The 19955-nt window shown below is 41.3% G+C and overlaps 1 protein-coding gene across 4 annotated transcripts; it reads right to left on the bottom strand.

Annotated features, from left to right (window-relative positions):
- Window positions 1–5592: 5592 nt before the first annotated feature.
- On the bottom strand, window positions 5593–19927 carry LOC133561531 (adult enhancer factor 1-like). 4 transcript variants are annotated; one of them, XM_061914867.1, is made up of 3 exons: window positions 18941–19927; window positions 17031–17177; window positions 5593–10584 (listed from the first exon to the last, which is right to left on the bottom strand). In XM_061914867.1, the coding sequence occupies exons 2-3, from the start codon at window positions 17083–17085 to the stop codon at window positions 9956–9958; spliced, it is 684 nt and encodes a 227-aa protein (XP_061770851.1). In that variant the 5' UTR covers window positions 17086–17177; window positions 18941–19927; the 3' UTR covers window positions 5593–9955. The 4 variants fall into 4 exon arrangements, with proteins under 4 accessions (XP_061770851.1, XP_061770848.1, XP_061770849.1 ...); XM_061914864.1 differs by lacking the exon at window positions 18941–19927 and having other exon boundaries at window positions 17031–17325; XM_061914865.1 differs by lacking the exons at window positions 17031–17177; window positions 18941–19927 and adding an exon at window positions 14706–14786.
- Between the last annotated feature and the right edge of the window lie 28 nt (window positions 19928–19955).

Raw genomic sequence — 19955 nt, 5'->3', positions numbered from 1 at the left:
TGTTTATTATATATCATCCAGATCTATCATCCCTCAACAAGCGCAGTGAAATCATTTCAACATGCCGCCACAGACGGAAACACCTCCTAGGTAACACATGAGCCAATCACCACGCCCCTACGCCTGCCTGTACCCACCCACTCTGTGCCCTATATAAACCATTGTATGTGAATGCTTCCATTAAAATCTCCTGAATATTGAGGGAACCCCCTCATGAAACAGTTCTGTAGAGATGAAGTAGTCTTGTGATTTTTCCCACACCTACATATATATATATATATACATATATATTATATATACTGTACTGTATACACACACTTTTGTAAACACTCACATTATTTATGTACACTACCTTTAAAGGCGACCTATTTCCTTTTTTCTAAATGATAAATGTCATTACAATATTGGATACTCGTGTTAAACAAAACCAAAGCAACAAACCATTATTTTCATGAATTTGAACGTGAATTTACACACAGTTATGAATTCCTATGAAAACTTCCAATGAGCGTTTGAGTATTGGTTTAACAATGGGCGATGGGTTGATTGGCAACACCGCCTAAAAACAACGCCTTCCGCCCAAATGCAGCTGAGATAGGCTCCAGCACCCCCCGCGACCTCAAAAGGGACAAGCGGTAGGAAATGGATGGATGGATGGCATTTGTTATGTCAAAGATTGAAAAAATACTGTATTTTAATGTTGGCCATTGTAATGGTAATTGGAGAGCCAAGTTTTTTCTGAGGTGGTACGTTTTGAAAAAAGATTGAGACCCACTGAACTAAACTAAAGTAAAAAAATATTGGCGGTTTGGACACTTGTGCGCAAAAAAAAGGTAATAAAACAAGTTAAAGTAAAGCAAACTAATGCAATGCAAAGCGAACCATTAACGTTTTATAAGTGATACTAAAATCCAATAAACTAAAGTCAATTAAAATAATGATGATGGACAATAGACAAGATAAAATTAAAGTAAAATAATATAATAGGTGCCATGGAAAAACAATAAACCACACAAAACTAAGAAATAATAATAAAATTTTCGATCCAATTGTTTTCAAACTTGGTGAGCACATAGTAGCTATAACCGGCAGGTCAGTTGCTATTACCTTAAAACAGGGGTGTCAAACGTATGACCAGCGGGCCGGATCAGGCCCGCGAACATATTTTATCAAGCCCGCGGGAGGAGTTTGCCAAGTATAAAAAAGGTACAAAAAATGTATGAAAGAAACTGCTATTCTAAATAAGTCCAGTAGATGTCGCAGTAACAATTATTTGTATCTATGTAGATTATACATATATGTAAAAAAAAAATCAACCACATGATGTTAGTACATCAGTCGAGGAAAATTTGCAAAATACATATACAACATCCTGTAATTTGATTTATATATATATTTTTGTATCTTGATAGATTGAAAATTAACACCGATGAGTTGTTACATTATCACATAATGTATTCAGAAAGTATAAAAAATGACAAATAAAGGTAGAAAAGCTGCTCACACGGTCACTAAGGTGGGCACTATGTTTGACAGATCAACTTAATGTGGATTATATTTATCCATGACAGCATTTTTGTTGTAAATTGTGAGGTGTGTCTGTTAAAATCCTGGTTGTTTTTACAAATGATGAGAGTTGTGAACAAGAGCATGTATTGTCTTTGTGTGATGATGTACATGAGCTGTGGTTGTATTCTATATGAAGTACGTGTACATGAAAGGGCATTTTATGACTTTTCTTAATTTGATTACATGCTATGGTATGATTTTTGTATCCCTTTAAGGCAGGGGTCTCAAACTCAATTTACCTGGGGGCCACTGGATGCAGAAACTGGGTGAGGCTGGGCTGCAGGAAAAGATTTCTTTAAAAAATCTAACATGCAATTTTAATGAATTTGCCTTCTTTGATTGGCTTTCCCGCCCTAGCAACATCCTTGCCAACTCTCGAGATCTTTCCGGGAAACGCCGGAATATCAGTGCCCCTCCTGACAATCTCCCGGGGTAATCATTCTCTCGATTTTCACCCGGACAACAATATTAAGGGCGTGCCGTGATGGCACTGCCTTTAGCGTCCTCGACAACCTGCCGTCTCGTCCGCTTCTCCACCATGCAAACAGCGTGCCGGCCCAGTCACATATTGTATGAGACCTCTGCATACCCACGGAAGTGACTGCAAGACATACTTGATCAACAGCCATACAGGTCACACTGAAGGTGGCCGTACAAACAACTTTATCACTGTTACAAATATGCGCCACACTGTGAACCCACACCAAACAAGAATGACAAACACATTTTGGGAGAACATCCGCACCGTAACACAACATAACCACAATAGAACAAATACCCAGAATCCCATGCAGCCCTTACCTATTTCTATTCAACGCGATTCTCGATTCAAAAATGATATTTTTCAGATTCAAAACGATTCTGTATTCATTCAATACATAGATTTCAGCAGGATCTACCCCAGTCTGCTGACATGCTAGCAGAGTAGTAGATTTAAAAAAAAAAACTTTTATAATTGTAAAGGACAATGTTTTATCAACTGATTGCAATAATGTAAATTTGTTTTAACTATTAAAGGAACCAAAAATATGACTTATTTTATCTTTGTGAAAACATTGGACACAGTGTGTTGTCCAGCTTATGAGATGCCATGCAAGTGTAAGCCACTGTGACACTATTGTTCTTTTTTATTATTTTTTATAAATGTCTAATGATAATGTCAATGAGGGATTTTTAATCACTGCTATGCTGAAATGATAACTAATATTGATACTGTTGTTGATAATATTCATTTTTGTTTCACTACTTTTAGTTTGTTCTTTGTCGTGTTTGTGTCTCCTCTCAATTGCTCTGTTTATTGCAGTTCTGAGTGTTGCTGGCTCAGGTTTGGTTTTGGAATTGGATTGCATTGTTGTGGTATTGTTGTGTAGTGGTTTGTTGGATTGATATTAAAAAAATAAAATAAATAAATAAATAATAAAACTCACGGGCCGCACCAACATTAAATTTTCATATTAAGGTGCGGGCCGCAAAATAACGTCTCGTGTGTTGCAATTGGCCCGTGGCCCGCGTGTTTGAGACCCCTGCTTTAAGGTATCCAGGGACTGCAGATGGAAATGAGCTATTCAGCCATAATCTGGTACAGAACATATCTGTCTTTGATCTTAATGCTTCTGTGCATTGTCCCTTCAAATAAAGACTACCGTAAACTAAACTAATGCTATTAGTTAAAACTCATTTGTATACTCTAGGCTTTAAATAGACTTTTTAGACCAGTTGATCTGCCGTTTCTTTTCTTTTTCTCCTCTGTCCCACTGGAGGGGGTCCGGTCCGGTGGCCATGGATGAAGTGCTGGCTGTCCTGAGTCGGGACCCAGGATGGACCGCTCGCCTGTGTATCGGTTGGGGACATCCCTGCACTGCTGATCCGCCTCCCTTGTGGTGGTTTCCTGCTGGCTCCACTGTGGACGGGAGTCTCGCTGCTGTCTCGGATCCGCTTTGGACTGGACTCTCACGGTTGTGTTGGATCCACTATGGATTGAACTTTCACAGTATCATGTTAGACCCGCTCGACATCCATTGCTTTCGGTCCCCTAGAGGGGGGAGGGGGGTTGCCCACATATGTGGTCCTCTCCAAGGTTTCTCATAGTCATCATTGTCACCGACGTCCCACTGATTGTGTTTTCCTTGCCCTTATGTGGGCTCTACTGAGGATGTCAATCAATCAATCAATCAATCAATGTTTATTTATATAGCCCCAAATCACAAATGTCTCAAAGGACTGCACAAATCATTACGACTACAACATCCTCGGAAGAACCCACAAAAGGGCAAGGAAAACTCACACCCCGTGGGCAGGGAGAATTCACATCCAGTGGGACGCCAGTGACAATGCTGACTATGAGAAACCTTGGAGAGGACCTCAGATGTGGACAACCCCCCCCCCCCTCTAGGGGACCGAAAGCAATGGATGTCGAGCGGGTCTAACATGATACTGTGAAAGTTCAATCCATAGTGGCTCCAACACAGCCGCGAGAGTTCAGTTCAAAGCGGATCCAAGAGCGAGAGTCCCGTCCACAGGAAACCATCTCAAGCGGCGGCGGACCAGCAGCGTAGAGATGTCCCCAACCGATACACAGGCGAGCGGTCCATCCTGGGTCCCGACGAGCGGTCCATCCTGGGTCTCGACTCTGGACAGCCAGTACTTCATCCATGGTCATCGGACCGGACCCCCTCCACAAGGGAGGGGGGGACATAGGAGAAAAAAGAAAAGAAGCGGCAGATCAACTGGTCTAAAAAGGAGGTCTATTTAAAGGCTAGAGTATACAAATGAGTTTTAAGGTGAGACTTAAATGCTTCTACTGAGGTATCATCTCAAACTGTTACCGGGAGGGCATTCCAGAGTACTGGAGCCCGAACGGAAAACGCTCTATAGCCCGCAGACTTTTTTTGGGCTCTAGGAATCACTAATAAGCCGGAGTCTTTTGAAGGCAGATTTCCTGCCGGGACATATGGTACAATACAATCGGCAAGATAGGATGGAGCTAGACCGTGTAGTATTTTATACGTAATTAGTAAAACCTTGTCGCTGTGGTTTGTACAGCCCTTTGAGACACTAGTGATTTAGGGCTATATAAATAATCATTGATTGATTGATTGATTAACCGCAACATGTAAGTGTAAAAAAAACTAACCAAAAAACATTATGATTTGTACATTTTCAGAATGTGCTTATTCTAGTTTTTAACAAAGAAAACAATCTGAAGTTGTCTTTATTTTTAAGTTATCATGCCGTGATTTTACCAGTCAGGCCCCAAGCCCCGCCCCCCCATATAAAATGAGTTCGACACCCTGCCTTAAAAGGAGATTGACTGAGGTCAAAGTTGACTAATAATTACGGTCAAAAATCCCTTTAAAACAAACCTTCACTTAGAATTTATGAGGGGATATTAATAATTGTAATAATGTCCTGCATTAAATGCAATTATCTACCACATGAAGAATGAATATGTTCATGTCAGCCAGAGGGAGCCTATATAGCTTTAGTGTTATTTCTACGACTCCTACTTCAGTGTTTAGGCCTAACAAGAAAGTAATAGTCCAGCTGTTTCATATCTTACCAAAAACAATCCATTTAAGGCTCACCTTACCTCACTTCTATTTTTAACCATTTTGGATTGTAAGGAGTCGGCGATCCAGGAAGTGAAGCTCATATTGATTTATTCCTTCTTTCAGTAAATACTGCGAATTGTCAACGACGTGTCGCTGCTGCCACCTACCGGATTGTGCTGAAATTGCCATCAACGCAAAAGCGACATTAAAAAGCAAACTTGATCATAACTTGGTTTTAATATCGATACAAATGTAAACAGCCGCATTGAGTATATAATTACAACTTTGGTTGCACACATTTTATCTCTTCAAAAATGTACATATTTTGACCGGAATCTTTCAAAACAAATTGTTTGCACTTGTTCATATACAAACCCCGTTTCCATATGAGTTGGGAAATATAAACGGAATACAATGATTTGCAAATCATTTTCAACCCATATTCAGTTGAATGCACTACAAAGACCACATATTTGATGTTCAAACTCATAAACTTTATTTTTTTTTTTTGCAAATAATAATTAACTTAGAATTTCATGGCTGCAACACGTGCCAACGTAGTTGGGAAAGGGCATGTTCACCACTGTGTTACATCACCTTTTCTTTTAACAACACTCAATAAACGTTTGGGAACTGAGGAAACTAATTGTTGAAGCTTTGAAAGCGGAATTCTTTCTATGTAGAGCTTTAGTCGTATTTTACGCTTCATAATGCGACACACATTTTCAATGGGAGACAGGTGCAGGCGGGCCAGAAAAGTACCCGCACTCTTTTACTACGAAACCACGCTGTTGTAACACGTGGCTTGGCATTGTCTTGATGAAAGAAGCAGGGGCGTCCATGATAACGTTGCTTGGATGACAACATATGTTGCTCCAAAACCTGTATGGACCTTTCAGCATTAATGGTGCCTTCACAGATGTGTAAGTTACCCATGCCTTGGGCACTAATACACCCCCATACCATCACACATGCTGGCTTTTACACTTTGCGCCTATAACAATCCGGATGGTTATTTTCCTCTTTGTTCCGGAAGACACCACGTCCACAGTTTCCAAATATAATTTGAAATGTGGACTCGTCAGACCACAGAACACTTTTCATCAGTCCATCTTAGGTGAGCTCGGCCCCAGCGAAGCCAGCGGTGTTCCTTGGTGCTGTTGATAAATGGGTTTTGCTTTGCATAGCAGAATTTTAACTTGCATTTACAGATGTAGCGACCAACTGTAGTTACTGACAGTGGTTTTATGAAGTGTTCCTGAGCCCATGTGGTGATATCCTTTACACACTGATGTCTGTTTTTGATGCAGTACCGCCTGAGGGATCAAAAGTCCGTAATATTATCGCTTACGTGCAGTGATTTCTCCAGATTCTCTGAACCTTTTGATGATTTTACGGACCATAGATGGTAAAATCCCTAAATTCCTTGCAATAGCTCGTTGAGAAATGTTGTTCTAAAACTGTTCGACAATTTGCTTACAAAGTGGTGACCCTCACCCCATCCTTGTTTGTGAATTACTTAGCATTTCATGGAAGCTGCTTTTATATCCAATCATGGCACCCACCTGTTCCCAATTAGCCTGCACACCTGTGGGATGTTCCAAATAAGTGTTTGATGAGTATTTCTCAACCTTATCTGTATTTATTGCCACCTTTCCCAACTTCTTTGTCACATGTTGCTGGCATCAAATTCTAAAGTTAATGATTATTTGCAAAAAAAAAAATGTTTATGAGTTAGAACATCAAATATGTTGTCTTTGTAGCATATTCAACTGAATATGGGTTGAAAAGGATTTGCAAATCATTGTATTCTGTTTATATTTACATCTAACACAATTTCCCAACTCATATGGAAACAGGGTTTGTAGTCAATTTTGGCATTTTCTTCTTTAAAGCCTAAACTATTACTGGAGAACAATACAAACTCTCTTTTTAAATAGATGCCACTTGTTTATTTTAATCATTAAATTGGACTTTACAAATATTATGTTTAGGGCAGTACAGTGGTACAGTGGTCAGAACATCAGCATGACATGTTTGTATTGTATACACAGTTGTGTAGAGCAGTGATTCTCAAACCATGCTATGCAAATAATGACTTGATTGAAGTAGTTTGATTTTCCTATATTCAAATACAGTGTTACTGTTAAAACTGTCTGTAATGTTCCATCCATCCATTTTCTACTCAGCCTATCTCAGCTGCATTAGGGCGGAAGGCGGCGTACACCCTGGTTATGGAACATGCATACAATTATTATTATTATATTCCATCCATTTTCTACCGCTTATTCCCTTTTGGGGTCTCGGGGGCGCTGGCACCTATCTCAGCTACAATCGGGCGGAAGGCGGTGTACACCCTGGACAAGTCGCCACCCCATCGCAGGGCCAACACAGATAGACAGACAACATTCACACACTAGGGACCATTTAGTGTTGCCAATCAACCTATCCCCAGGTGCATGTCTTTGGAGGTGGGAGGGGCCTATCCCCAGGTGCATGTCTTTGGAGGTGGGAGGGGCCTATCCCCAGGTGCATGTCTTTGGAGGTGGGAGGGGCCTATCCCCAGGTGCATGTCTTTGGAGGTGGGAGGAAGCCGGAGTACCCGGAGGGAACTCACGCAGTCACGGGGAGGACATGCAAACTCCACACAGAAAGATACTGAGCCCGGGATTAAACCCAGGAAAACTCAAGACCTTCGTATTGTGAGGCACATGCACTAACCCCTGCTCCACCGTGTTGCCCGTCTGTAATGTTAACAGCCAAAAATAGGAAATATACTTCTTAAATTGTGTTTTATGACTACTTATGCCTACTACTGTACTGTATTTTTAAATGTTGGTCATTATGGTGGTACTTGCAGAGTAGTTTTTTTCTGAGGTGTACTTGTTTAAAATTTGAAGAACCACTGGTATAGAGTGTGGATGCATGAATTATCATCACAATGTTTAGGCCACAGTAGGCAAGGGTTAGCGCCCCAGCCTCACAGTTTAAAGGCCTACTGAAATGAGATTTTCTTATTTAAAACGGGGATAGCAGCTCCATTCTATGTGTCATACTTGATCATTTCGCGATATTGCCATATTTTTGCTGATAGGATTTAGTAGAGAACATCCACGATAAAGTTTGCAACTTTTGGTCGCTAATAAAAAAGCCTTGCCTGTACCGGAAGTAGCAGACGATGTGCGTGTGATGTCACAGGTTGAAGAGCTCCTCACATTGTTTACAATCATGGCCACCAGCAGTGAGAGCGGTTCGGACCGAGAAAGCGACGATTTCCCCATTATTTTGAGCGAGGATGAAAGATTCGTGGATGAGGATAATGAGAGTGAAGGACAAGAGAAAAAAAAAAGGCACATTTACTAGGATCATTCTGGAAAATCCCTTATCTGCTTATTGTGTTACTAGTGTTTAAGTGAGATTATATGGTGCCTGAAAGTCGGAGGGGTATGGCCACGGGTGTGGTGACCGCCAGTATCTCCAGTGTGAGGAAGTAAGAGAATCCGCAGCTGTAGGAGGACGCAAGCTCCGCTCATGTCTACGGTAAGAGCCGACTTATTACCACAATTTTCTCACCGAAACCTTATGGTTGACATGTGGTCAGGAACCATGTTCACTTGACCGCTCTGTTCCATAGTAAAACTTCCCCTTCGGGAATGTAAACAAAGAAACACCGGCTGTGTGTGTGGCTAAAGGCAGCTGCAATACACCGCTTCCCACCTACATCTTTCTTCTTTGACTTCTCCATCAATAATTATACAAATTGCAAAAGATTCAGCAACACAGATGTCCAGAATACTGTGTAATCATGCGGTGAAAAGAGACGACTTTTAGCCGTGAGGGGTGCTGGAGGAACATGTCCGCTACAACCGGTGACGTCACGCGTCATCATTCCGCGACGTTTTCAACAGGATACTTCACGGGAAATTTAAAATTGCAATTTAATAAACTAAACCGGCCGTACTGGTACGGATCGGTACCGATCCGTTGTGGTGAAGAAGGAGCTGAGCCGGAAGGCAAAGCTCTCAATTTACCGGTCGATCTACGTTCCCATCCTCACCTATGGTCATGAGCTTTGGGTCATGACCGAAAGGATAAGATCACGGGTACAAGCGGCCCAAATGAGTTTCCTCCACCGGGTGGCGGGTCTCTCCCTTAGAGATAGGGTGAGAAGCTCTGTCATCCGGGAGGAACTCAAAGTAAAGCCGCTGCTCCTCCACATGGAGAGGAGCCAGATGAGGTGGTTCGGGCATCTGGTCAGGATGCCACCCGAACGCCTCCCTAGGGAGGTGTTTAGGGCACGTCCATCCGGTAGGAGGCCACGGGGAAGACCCAGGACACGTTGGGAAGACTATGTCTCCCGGCTGGCCTGGGAACGCCTCGGGATCCCCCAGGAAGAGCTAGACTAAGTGGCTGGGGAGAGGGAAGTCTGGGCTTCCCTGCTTAGGCTGCTGCCCCCGCGACCCGACCTCGGATAAGCGGAAGAAGATGGATGGATGGATGGAAACCGGCCGTATTGGCATGTGTTGCAATGTTAATATTTCATCATTGATATATAAACTATCAGACTGCGTGGTCGCTAGTAGTGGCTTTCAGTAGGACTTTAAATCGCCATTGGAACATTCATGTGTGACGTTTGCAAGTTCTAACCCTGTCTTTCGCCCCAAATGTCAGCTGGGGGAAGGCCTCACCTTACAGATGAACCCAATGGAGCGAAAGAGTATCAAAAATGGATGGATTGTTCTTTTTACTACTGACGCATGAGTCCATGAACCCCTATTCAAACCCTCAATTGTGTACACAATTAAACTGACTACTTATTTGAAATAAATGTGAGGTCATTCAGGGGCGTTATGTCTCTTGTGCGCAATTCTCACATGCCTGCCAAGAGACTCCATCCATTTAAAGGCTTTACTGCAGTAAATGCACACGTAGTGTTTGCCCTCGGTGTGTATGGTCTGGTGTCTGTTGAGGGCACTGGTGGTGACGAAGCTCTTCCTGCATATGTCACACCTGTAGGGCCTCTCGCCCGTGTGCGTCCTGATGTGAGCAGCCAGGTGGGAGCAGTTGGCGAAGCGCTTTTCGCAAACGCTGCAGCCGTAGGGCTTCTCCTTGCCCTCCTCGCCCATGCTGTTGTGGTACAAATAGAAGGGCAGAGCCGGGAGGTCCTGCAAACTGTTCTTCACGCTGGAGGCGGTGGACATGAAGTCTTTAATGTCCGACTCCAAATCCTCCAGCTGCTCCTCGGAGCCGTGGCCCAGCCAGAACTCCTTGTGGTTCCTTTGGGGCTCCGTCTTCACCCGAGCAGGCTCATTAAAATGCTCCAAACTGCTGCTGCTGGCTTCCTCTTCACTGTGTGGGGCCTCCATGTCTGCTGCTGCTGCTGCTGCTTCATCCTGCTGCTGAGGTGGAGGAGGAGGCTGGTGGTGATGGGTGTGCTCCTGCAGTTCTACTCCAATGCATGGATCTAAATTGAAGGATTGATTGATACTTTTATTAGTAGATTGCACAGTTCAGTACATATTCCGTACAATTGACCACTAAATGGTAACACCCGAGTAAGTTTTTCAACTTGTTTAAGTCGGGGTCCACGTTAATCAATTCATGGATGCGATTATACATACAGTCAAGTAAATAAGTATTTGAACACCCTGCTATTTTGCAAGTTCTCCCACTTAAAAATCATGGAGGGGTCTGAAATTTTCACAGTAGGTGCATGTCCACTGTATGAGAGATAACCTAAAAAGAAAAATCCAGAAATCAAAATCTATGATTTTTTAACAATTTATTTGTGCGATACAGCTGAAAATAAGTATTTGTACACCTGTCTATCAGCTAGAATTCTGACCCTCAAAGACCTGTTAGTCCACCTTAAAAAGTCCTCCACTCCACTGTATTATCCTGAATCAGATGCACCTGTGTGAGGTCGTTAGCTGCATAAAGACACCTGTCCACCCCATACAATCAGTAAGACCCAAACATTCAGCATGGCTAAGAGCAAAGAGCTGTCCAAAGACCAAATTGTACAACTCCACAAAGATGGAAAGGGCTACGGAGAAATTGCCAAGCAGCTTGGTGGAAAAAAGGTCCACTGTTGGAGCAATCATTAGAAAATGGAAGAAGCTAAACATGACGGTCAATCTCAATCGGACTGGAGCCCCATGCAAGATATCACCTGGTGGGGTCTCAATGATGCTACAAAAGGTGAGGAATCAGCCCAGGACTACACGGCAGGACTTGGTAATACACTAAGACGTCATGGTTTAAAACCATGCATGGCACGGAAGGTTCCCCTGCTTAAACCAGCACATGTTAAGGCCCGTCTTAAGTTTGCCAATGACCATTTGGATGATCCAGAGGAGTCATGGGAGAAAGTTTTGTGGACAGATGAGACTAAAATTGACCTTTTTGCTCAGAATTCCACCATGCGTGTTTGGAGGAAGAAGAATGATGCGTACCATCCCAAGAACACCATACCTACTGTGAAGCATGGGGGTGGTAGCAATATGCTTTGGGGGTGTTTTTCTGCTCATGGGACAGCACAATTGTACTGTATTAAGAAGATGACTGCAGCCATGTATTGTGAGATTTTGGCCAAAAACCTCCTTCCCTCGGTCAGATCATTGAATTGATTGATTAATTGATTGATATTTTTATTAGTAGATTGCACAGTTTAGTACATATTCCATACAATTAACCACTAAATGGTAACACCCGAATACATTTTTCAGCTTGTTTAAGTCGGGGTCCACGTTAATCAATTCATGGTACAAATATATACTATCAACATAATACAGTCATCACACAGGTTAATCATCATAGTATATACATTGAATTATTTACATTATTTACAATCCGGGGGGTGGGATGAGGAGCTTTTGTTGATATCAGAGAAGATAAATGTCTAGCAAAATGTAGAATATATTTATATTATTCATATAAAGGGACGGCGTGGCGCGGTGGAAGAGTGGCCGTCCGCAACCCGAGGGTCCTTGGTTCAAATCCCACTGAGTACCAACATCGTCACGTCCGTTGTGTCCTGAGCAAGACACTTCACCCTTGCTCCTGATGGGTGCTGGTTGGCGCCTTGCATGGCAGCTCTCTCCATCAGTGTGTGAATGGGTAAATGTGGAAGTAGTGTCAAAGCGCTTTGAGTACCTTGAAGGTAGAAAAGCGCTATACAAGTACAACCCATTTACCCATTTATATATTATATATAATATATATAGTATATGGCATAGATTTTTTATTAGTATTATTGTTTATCGTGAGAGAACTGTGGTGCTGAATTTCCCCCAAGGATCAATAAAGTACTTTCTATTCTATAAATAAACAGGTTGTACTTGTATAGCGCTTTTCTACCTTCAAGGTACTCAAAGCGCTTTGACACTACTTCCACATTTACCCATTCACACACACATTCACACACTGATGGAGGGAGCTGCCATGCAAGGCGCTAACCAGCACCCATCAGGAGCAAGGGTGAAGTGTCTTGCTCAAGGACACAACGGAGGTGATGAGCTTGGTACTAGGTGGGGATTGAACCAGGGACCCTCGGGTTGCGCGCGGCCACTCTCCCACTGCGCCACGCCGTCCTGATCTTCCAACATGACAATGACCCAAAGCACACAGCCAGGAAAACCAAGAAGTGGCTTCGTAAGAACCATATCAAGGTTCTGGAGTGGGCTAGCCAGTCTCCAGACCTAAATTCAATTGAAATTTTTTGGAGAGAGCTGAAAGTCTGTGTTACTCAGCGACAGCCCAGAAACCGGACTGATCTAGAGAAGATCTTTGTGGAGGAGTGGGCCAAAATCCCTCCTGCAGTCTGTGCACACCTGGTGAAGAACTACAGGAAGCGTTTCACCTCTGTAATTGCAAACAAAGGCTACTCTACCAAATATTAATGTTGGTGTTCAAATACTTATTTTCAGCTGTATCACACCAATAAATTGTTAAAAAAATCATAGATTGTGATTTCTGGATTTTTCTTTTCAGGTTAGCTCTCATACCGTGGACATGCACCTACCGTGAAAATGTCAGACCCCTCCATGATTTCTAAGTGAGAGAACTTGCAAAATAGCAGGGTGTTCAAATACTTATTTTCTTCACTGTATATATACATACATACATAGATGTTGTCATATTTCATCAGCACAAACCTGTCTTGATGAGCTTGAGCTGCATCCGAAGGCGGCCTATCTCCTGGTCCTTCATACGGCATGCATACATACATACATACATACATAGATAGATGTTGTCATATTTCATTGGCACCAACCTGTCTTGATAAGCTTGAGCTGCATCCTAAGGAGGCCTATCTCCTGGTCCTTCATACGGCATGCATACATACATACATACATACATACATAGATAGATGTTGTCATATTTCATTAGCACCAACCTGTCTTGATGAGCTTGAGCTGCATCCTAAGGCGGCCTATCTCCTGGTCCTTTATATGGCATGCATACATACATACATGCATACATACATACATAGATGTTGTCATATTACATTAGCACCAACCTGTCTTGATGAGCTTGAGCTGCATCCTAAGGCGGCCTATCTCCTGGTCCTTTATATGGCATGCATGCATACATACATACATACATACATACATACATACATACATACATACATACATAGATGTTGTCATATTTCATTAGCACCAACCTGTCTTGATGAGCTTGAGCTGCATCCTAAGGCGGCCTATCTCCTGGTCCTTCATACGGCATGCATACATACATACATACATACATACATACATACATACATAGATAGATGTCATATTTCATTAGCACCAACCTGTCTTGATGAGCTTGAGCTGCATCCTAAGGCGGCCTATCTCCTGGTCCTTCATACGGCATGCATACATACATACATACATACATACATACATACATACATACATACATACATACATGCATACATGTCATATTTCATTAGCACCAACCTGTCTTGATGAGCTTGAGCTGCATCCTAAGGCGGCCTATCTCCTGGTCCTTCATACGGCATGCATACATACATACATACATACATAGATAGATGTTGTCATATTTCATTAGCACCAACCTGTCTTGATGAGCTTGAGCTGCATCCTAAGGCGGCCTATCTCCTGGTCCTTCATACGGCATGCATACATACATACATACATGCATACATGTCATATTTCATTAGCACCAACCTGTCTTGATGAGCTTGAGCTGCATCCTAAGGCGGCCTATCTCCTGGTCCTTCATACGGCATGCATACATACATACATACATACATACATACATACATACATACATACATACATACATACATACATAGATAGATGTCATATTTCATTAGCACCAACCTGTCTTGATAAGCTTGAGCTGCATCCTAAGGCGGCCTATCTCCTGGTCCTTCATACGGCATGCATACATACATACATACATACATACATACATAGATAGATGTTGTCATATTTCATTAGCACCAACCTGTCTTGATAAGCTTGAGCTGCATCCTAAGGCGGCCTATCTCCTGGTCCTTCATACGGCATGCATACATACATACATACATACATACATAGATAGATGTTGTCATATTTCATTAGCACCAACCTGTCTTGATGAGTTTGAGCTGCATCCTAAGGCGGCCTATCTCCTGGTCCTTCATACGGCATGCATACATACATACATACATACATACATAGATAGATGTTGTCATATTTCATTAGCACCAACCTGTCTTGATGAGTTTGAGCTGCATCCTAAGGCGGCCTATCTCCTGGTCCTTCATACGGCATGCATACATACATACATACATACATACATACATACATACATACATACATACATACATACATACATACATACATACATACATACATACATACATACATACATGTCATATTTCATTAGCACCAACCTGTCTTGATGAGCTTGAGCTGCATCCGAAGGCGGCCTATCTCCTGATCCTTCATACGGCATGCATACATACATACATACATACATACATACATACATACATACATAGATGTTGTCATATTTCATTAGCACCAACCTGTCTTGATGAGTTTGAGCTGCATCCTAAGTCGGCCTATCTCCTGGTCCTTCATACGGCATGCATACATACATACATACATACATACATACATACATACATACATACATACATACATAGATGTTGTCATATTTCATTAGCACCAACCTGTCTTGATAAGCTTGAGCTGCATCCTAAGGAGGCCTATCTCCTGGTCCTTCATACGGCATGCATACATACATACATGTATGTATGTATGTATGCATGTATGTATGTATGTATGTAAGTATGTATGTAGCAAAAATAAGAACAAGCTTAAAAAGTAGATGTGTTTCTGTTAGAGGAGTTCAACTGTGGAACAGCTTGGATGATTCCTTAAAATGTTCCAGTTCCATTCACACATTTAAAAAACACTTTAAGACCAATGTCTTGAAAAAATATATCACTCTTGAATTAACATTGTACTGAATACTATGATTAATGTTAATTAAAAATGAGATATAAATAATAATAAAAGTACAATTGTTTGTATATTTTGTATATATAATTAGTGCAAAGGTCTATATGTACACAGGGATATTTCACATGCCTGTACTGTGTATAAAATTGAACTATGTTCATGTTGTTTATAATGTTGTTTATAATGTGTATTTATAATAGGTTGTGCAAAGGACATTTTATAACTTTCGGAAGTTTATTTTGTACTTGAAATTGTTTATAGGGTTAGGCGCAATAAGTGTTTAACTTCGCCTAAACCCTTTCGGTCTGTAACATTTTTTTATTTTCAATCTATGAATGTACAACTTTTTATTTTCAATGTATGAATGTACAACTGTTTGTTTGCTTTGTTGACCATTGACCGAAGAACAATAAACTTGAGTACATACGTACATAGATGTTGTCATATTTCATTAGCACCAACCTGTCTTGATGAGTTTGAGCTGCATCCTAAGGCGGCCTATCTCCTGGTCCTTCATACGGCATGCATACATACATACATACATACATGCATACATACATACATACATACATACATACATACATGCATACATGCATACACACATACATAGATAGATAGATAGATGTTGTCATATTTCATTAGCACCAACCTGTCTTGATGAGCTTGAGCTGCATCCTAAGGCGGCCTATCTCCTGGTCCTTCATACGGTATGCATGCATACATACATACATACATACATACATACATACATACATACATACATACATACATAGATAGATAGATAGATAGATGTTGTCATATTTCATTAGCACCAACCTGTCTTGATGAGTTTGAGCTGCATCCTAAGGCGGCCTATCTCCTGGTCCTTCATACGGCATGCATACATACATACATACATACATACATACATACATACATACATACATACATACATACATACATGCATACATGCATACACACATACATAGATAGATAGATAGATGTTGTCATATTTCATTAGCACCAACCTGTCTTGATGAGCTTGAGCTGCATCCTAAGGCGGCCTATCTCCTGGTCCTTCATACGGTATGCATGCATACATACATACATACATACATACATACATACATACATGCATACACACATACATAGATAGATAGATAGATGTTGTCATATTTCATTAGCACCAACCTGTCTTGATGAGCTTGAGCTGCATCCGAAGGCGGCCTATCTCCTGGTCCTTCATACGGCATGCATACATACATACATACATACATACATACATACATACATACATAGATGTTGTCATATTTCATTAGCACCAACCTGTCTTGATGAGTTTGAGCTGCATCCTAAGGCGGCCTATCTCCTGGTCCTTCATACGGCATGCATACATACATACATACATACATACATACATACATACATACATACATAGATGTTGTCATATTTCATTAGCACCAACCTGTCTTGATGAGTTTGAGCTGCATCCTAAGGCGGCCTATCTCCTGGTCCTTCATACGGCATATCTCCTCTTTGTACTCGTCTATTGTCTTTTCGACGGCCCCGAATATCTCCTCCGCCACCGCCGCCAGTTTCTCGTTGAGAAAAGCTTTAAAAGATATCATGGTGGTCACCCGCAGTGGTGAATTTAAAAAAAGCCCCGAATTTGCGCCTTGAAGCCTTATTTTTGCAAGACTCGGGACGTCACGCTCCGCTTGTAAATACGGAAATGAGCTCGATTGAGTTAGTAAGTGGAGTAAGTGTATTTCAATTGTGTGCGGCGCCATCTGGTGGTGTGGATGTATTACTACACCCCACATTTGCCAAGTTCAATCAAAACAAATGGTTATGGAACATGCATACAATTATTATTATTATATTCCATCCATTTTCTACTGCTTATTCCCTTTTGGGGTCACGGTGGGCGCTGGCACCTATCTCAGCTACAATCGGGCGGAGGGCGGTGTACACCCTGGACAAGTCGCCACCCCATCGCAGGGCCAACACAGATAGACAGACAACATTCTCACTCTAGGACCAATTTTAGTGTTGCCAATCAACCTATCCCCAGGTGCATGTCTTTGGAGGTGGGAGGAAGCCGGAGTACCCGGAGGGAACCCACGCAGTCACGGGGAGAACATGCAAACTCCACACAGAACGATCCTGAGCCTGGGATTGAATCCAGGACTGCAGGACCTTTGTATTGTGAGGCAGACGCACTAACCCCTGGTCCACCGTGAAGCCATTTTTTCAATTATTAAATTATATTAATGAATTGATTAACCCCGACTTAAACAAGTTGAAAAACGTATTCGGGTGTTACCATTTAGTGGTCAATTGTACGGAATATATATGTACTGTGCTCTGAAATCTACTAATAAAAGTTTCAATCAATCATGATATACCATATTTCCTTGAATTGCCGCAGGACATATAGTATGCGCCTGCCTTGAATTACTGCCGGGTCAAACTCCCTTCCCAAAATAATTAGCGCATGCTTAGTATTACCGCCTGGTCAAACTGGTGACATCACGAGTGACACTTCCCCTGTCAGCATTTTCAAAATGGAGGAGGCTGATTTCATTATCGGTAATTTGAAATCGCATAAAGGAAAGAAGATTAAGAGCTATTCAGGAGGATTTAAGGTCCAAGCTTACATCACACTCAAATTTTTACTGCATACCTTTGGTAAGTGCCGGAGTGAGAAGAGGTTTTAAAATAATTAGGGCATGCTTTCTTTTACATGACGAGTTGGGTTTGTAGTTAATACTATGATTAATGTTAATTAAAAATTAAACATGAGATATAAATAATAATAGAAGTACAATTGTTTGTATATATTGTATATATTAGTGCAAAGGTCTATATGTACACACGGATATTTCACATGCCTGTACTGTGTATAAAATTGAACTACGTTCATGTTGTTTATGTTTATAATGTGTATTTATAATAAGTTGTGCAAAGGACTTTTTATAACTTTCGGAAGTTTATTTTGTACTTGAAATTGTTTATAGGGTTAGGCACAATAAGTGTTTAACTTCAGCCTAAACCCTTTCGGTCTGTAACATTTTTTATTTTCAATCTATGAATGTACAACTTTTTATTTTCAATCTATGAATGTACAACTGTTTTTTTTTTTGCTTTGTTGACCATTGACCGAAGAACAATAAACTTGAAACTTATACCAAAATGGATACATGGATGACACAGCAGAGGATTGGGAGAATGTCATGTGGTCAGATGGTATAAACTCAACCGGTCGTTGTGACAGTTTGACCTTTGGCTTCCTCTCAAACATTTATTAAGAAGCTCAACATTGACACACTACAAACAGCATGCTCCACAAACAAGTTGCAACCTGTCACTCACCATGGCTCTGAAGGTGTGGCTAAAAGAGTCAGGAAGGGGCTGAGGCCTTTATGTAGGTGAGCACACCTGCTTGGACTAATTAGGCCTAATTTGGGCCAAACCATGATTGTCAGTAACTGGGTGTTGAAGAGGGACACTGGACATTTGAAAGTTGTGTTTTCTAAGCCTGAATACACTGGGTACAAAAATGACTGCTTTACAAATACAAAAGTACAATGTGAATACTTTTTAGACATGTGATAGTTACTTATGGTGTAAATTACAAAATAACTGATTTCTTAATTCCCCCTGTCAAATTGGTCTCAGCTATGGGCTTTTTAAGTGGGGGAAATGTCATGTTTCTGTAGTCTGCTGTCTGTCACTGCCAGAGGAGGTTGTCGGTCCTGACCAAGAGTTTCGAGGTTCATACATCAAACCAACTACTGAGATTGTGGGTGTTTTGTCTTCCTGTTTTTGTTCACCTCTTGACACTTTTTGGGATTTTAAATAAATGTTTGTAAACTGTGACCACTGCGTGCCTTGGCATCCTTGATTTAAAGTCCAGTTTGCAAAGATTACATTATCTTCACCCCAGGCGGGGTGTGACAGTCGTGTTTGGAGGAAGAAGAATACTGAGTTGCATCCCAAGAACACCACACCTACTGTGAAGCATGGGGGTGGAAACATCATGCTTTGGGGCTGTTTTTCTGCTAAGTTTGCAGGACGATTGATCCGTGTTAAGGAAATAATGAATGGGGCCATGTATCGTGAAATTTTGAGCCAAAACCTCCTTCCATCAGTGAGAGCTTTGAATGGTTGACCAAATACTTATTTTCCACCATCATTTACAAATAAATTCTTTAAAATTCCTAAAATGTGAATTCCTAGATTTTTTTTTCACATTCTGTGTACCTATGATGAAAATGACAGACCTCTGTCATCATTTTAAGTGGGAGAAGTTGCACAATCATTGGCTGAATAAATGTTTTGCCCCACTGTATAAAGTAGAGTGGAGAAATTCAGCTCCTGTATTATT

This window comes from Nerophis ophidion, linkage group LG11, assembly GCF_033978795.1.
Source record: "Nerophis ophidion isolate RoL-2023_Sa linkage group LG11, RoL_Noph_v1.0, whole genome shotgun sequence".
Classification (NCBI taxonomy): domain Eukaryota; kingdom Metazoa; phylum Chordata; class Actinopteri; order Syngnathiformes; family Syngnathidae; genus Nerophis; species Nerophis ophidion.
This window is presented reverse-complemented; position numbering and strand designations above follow the sequence as displayed.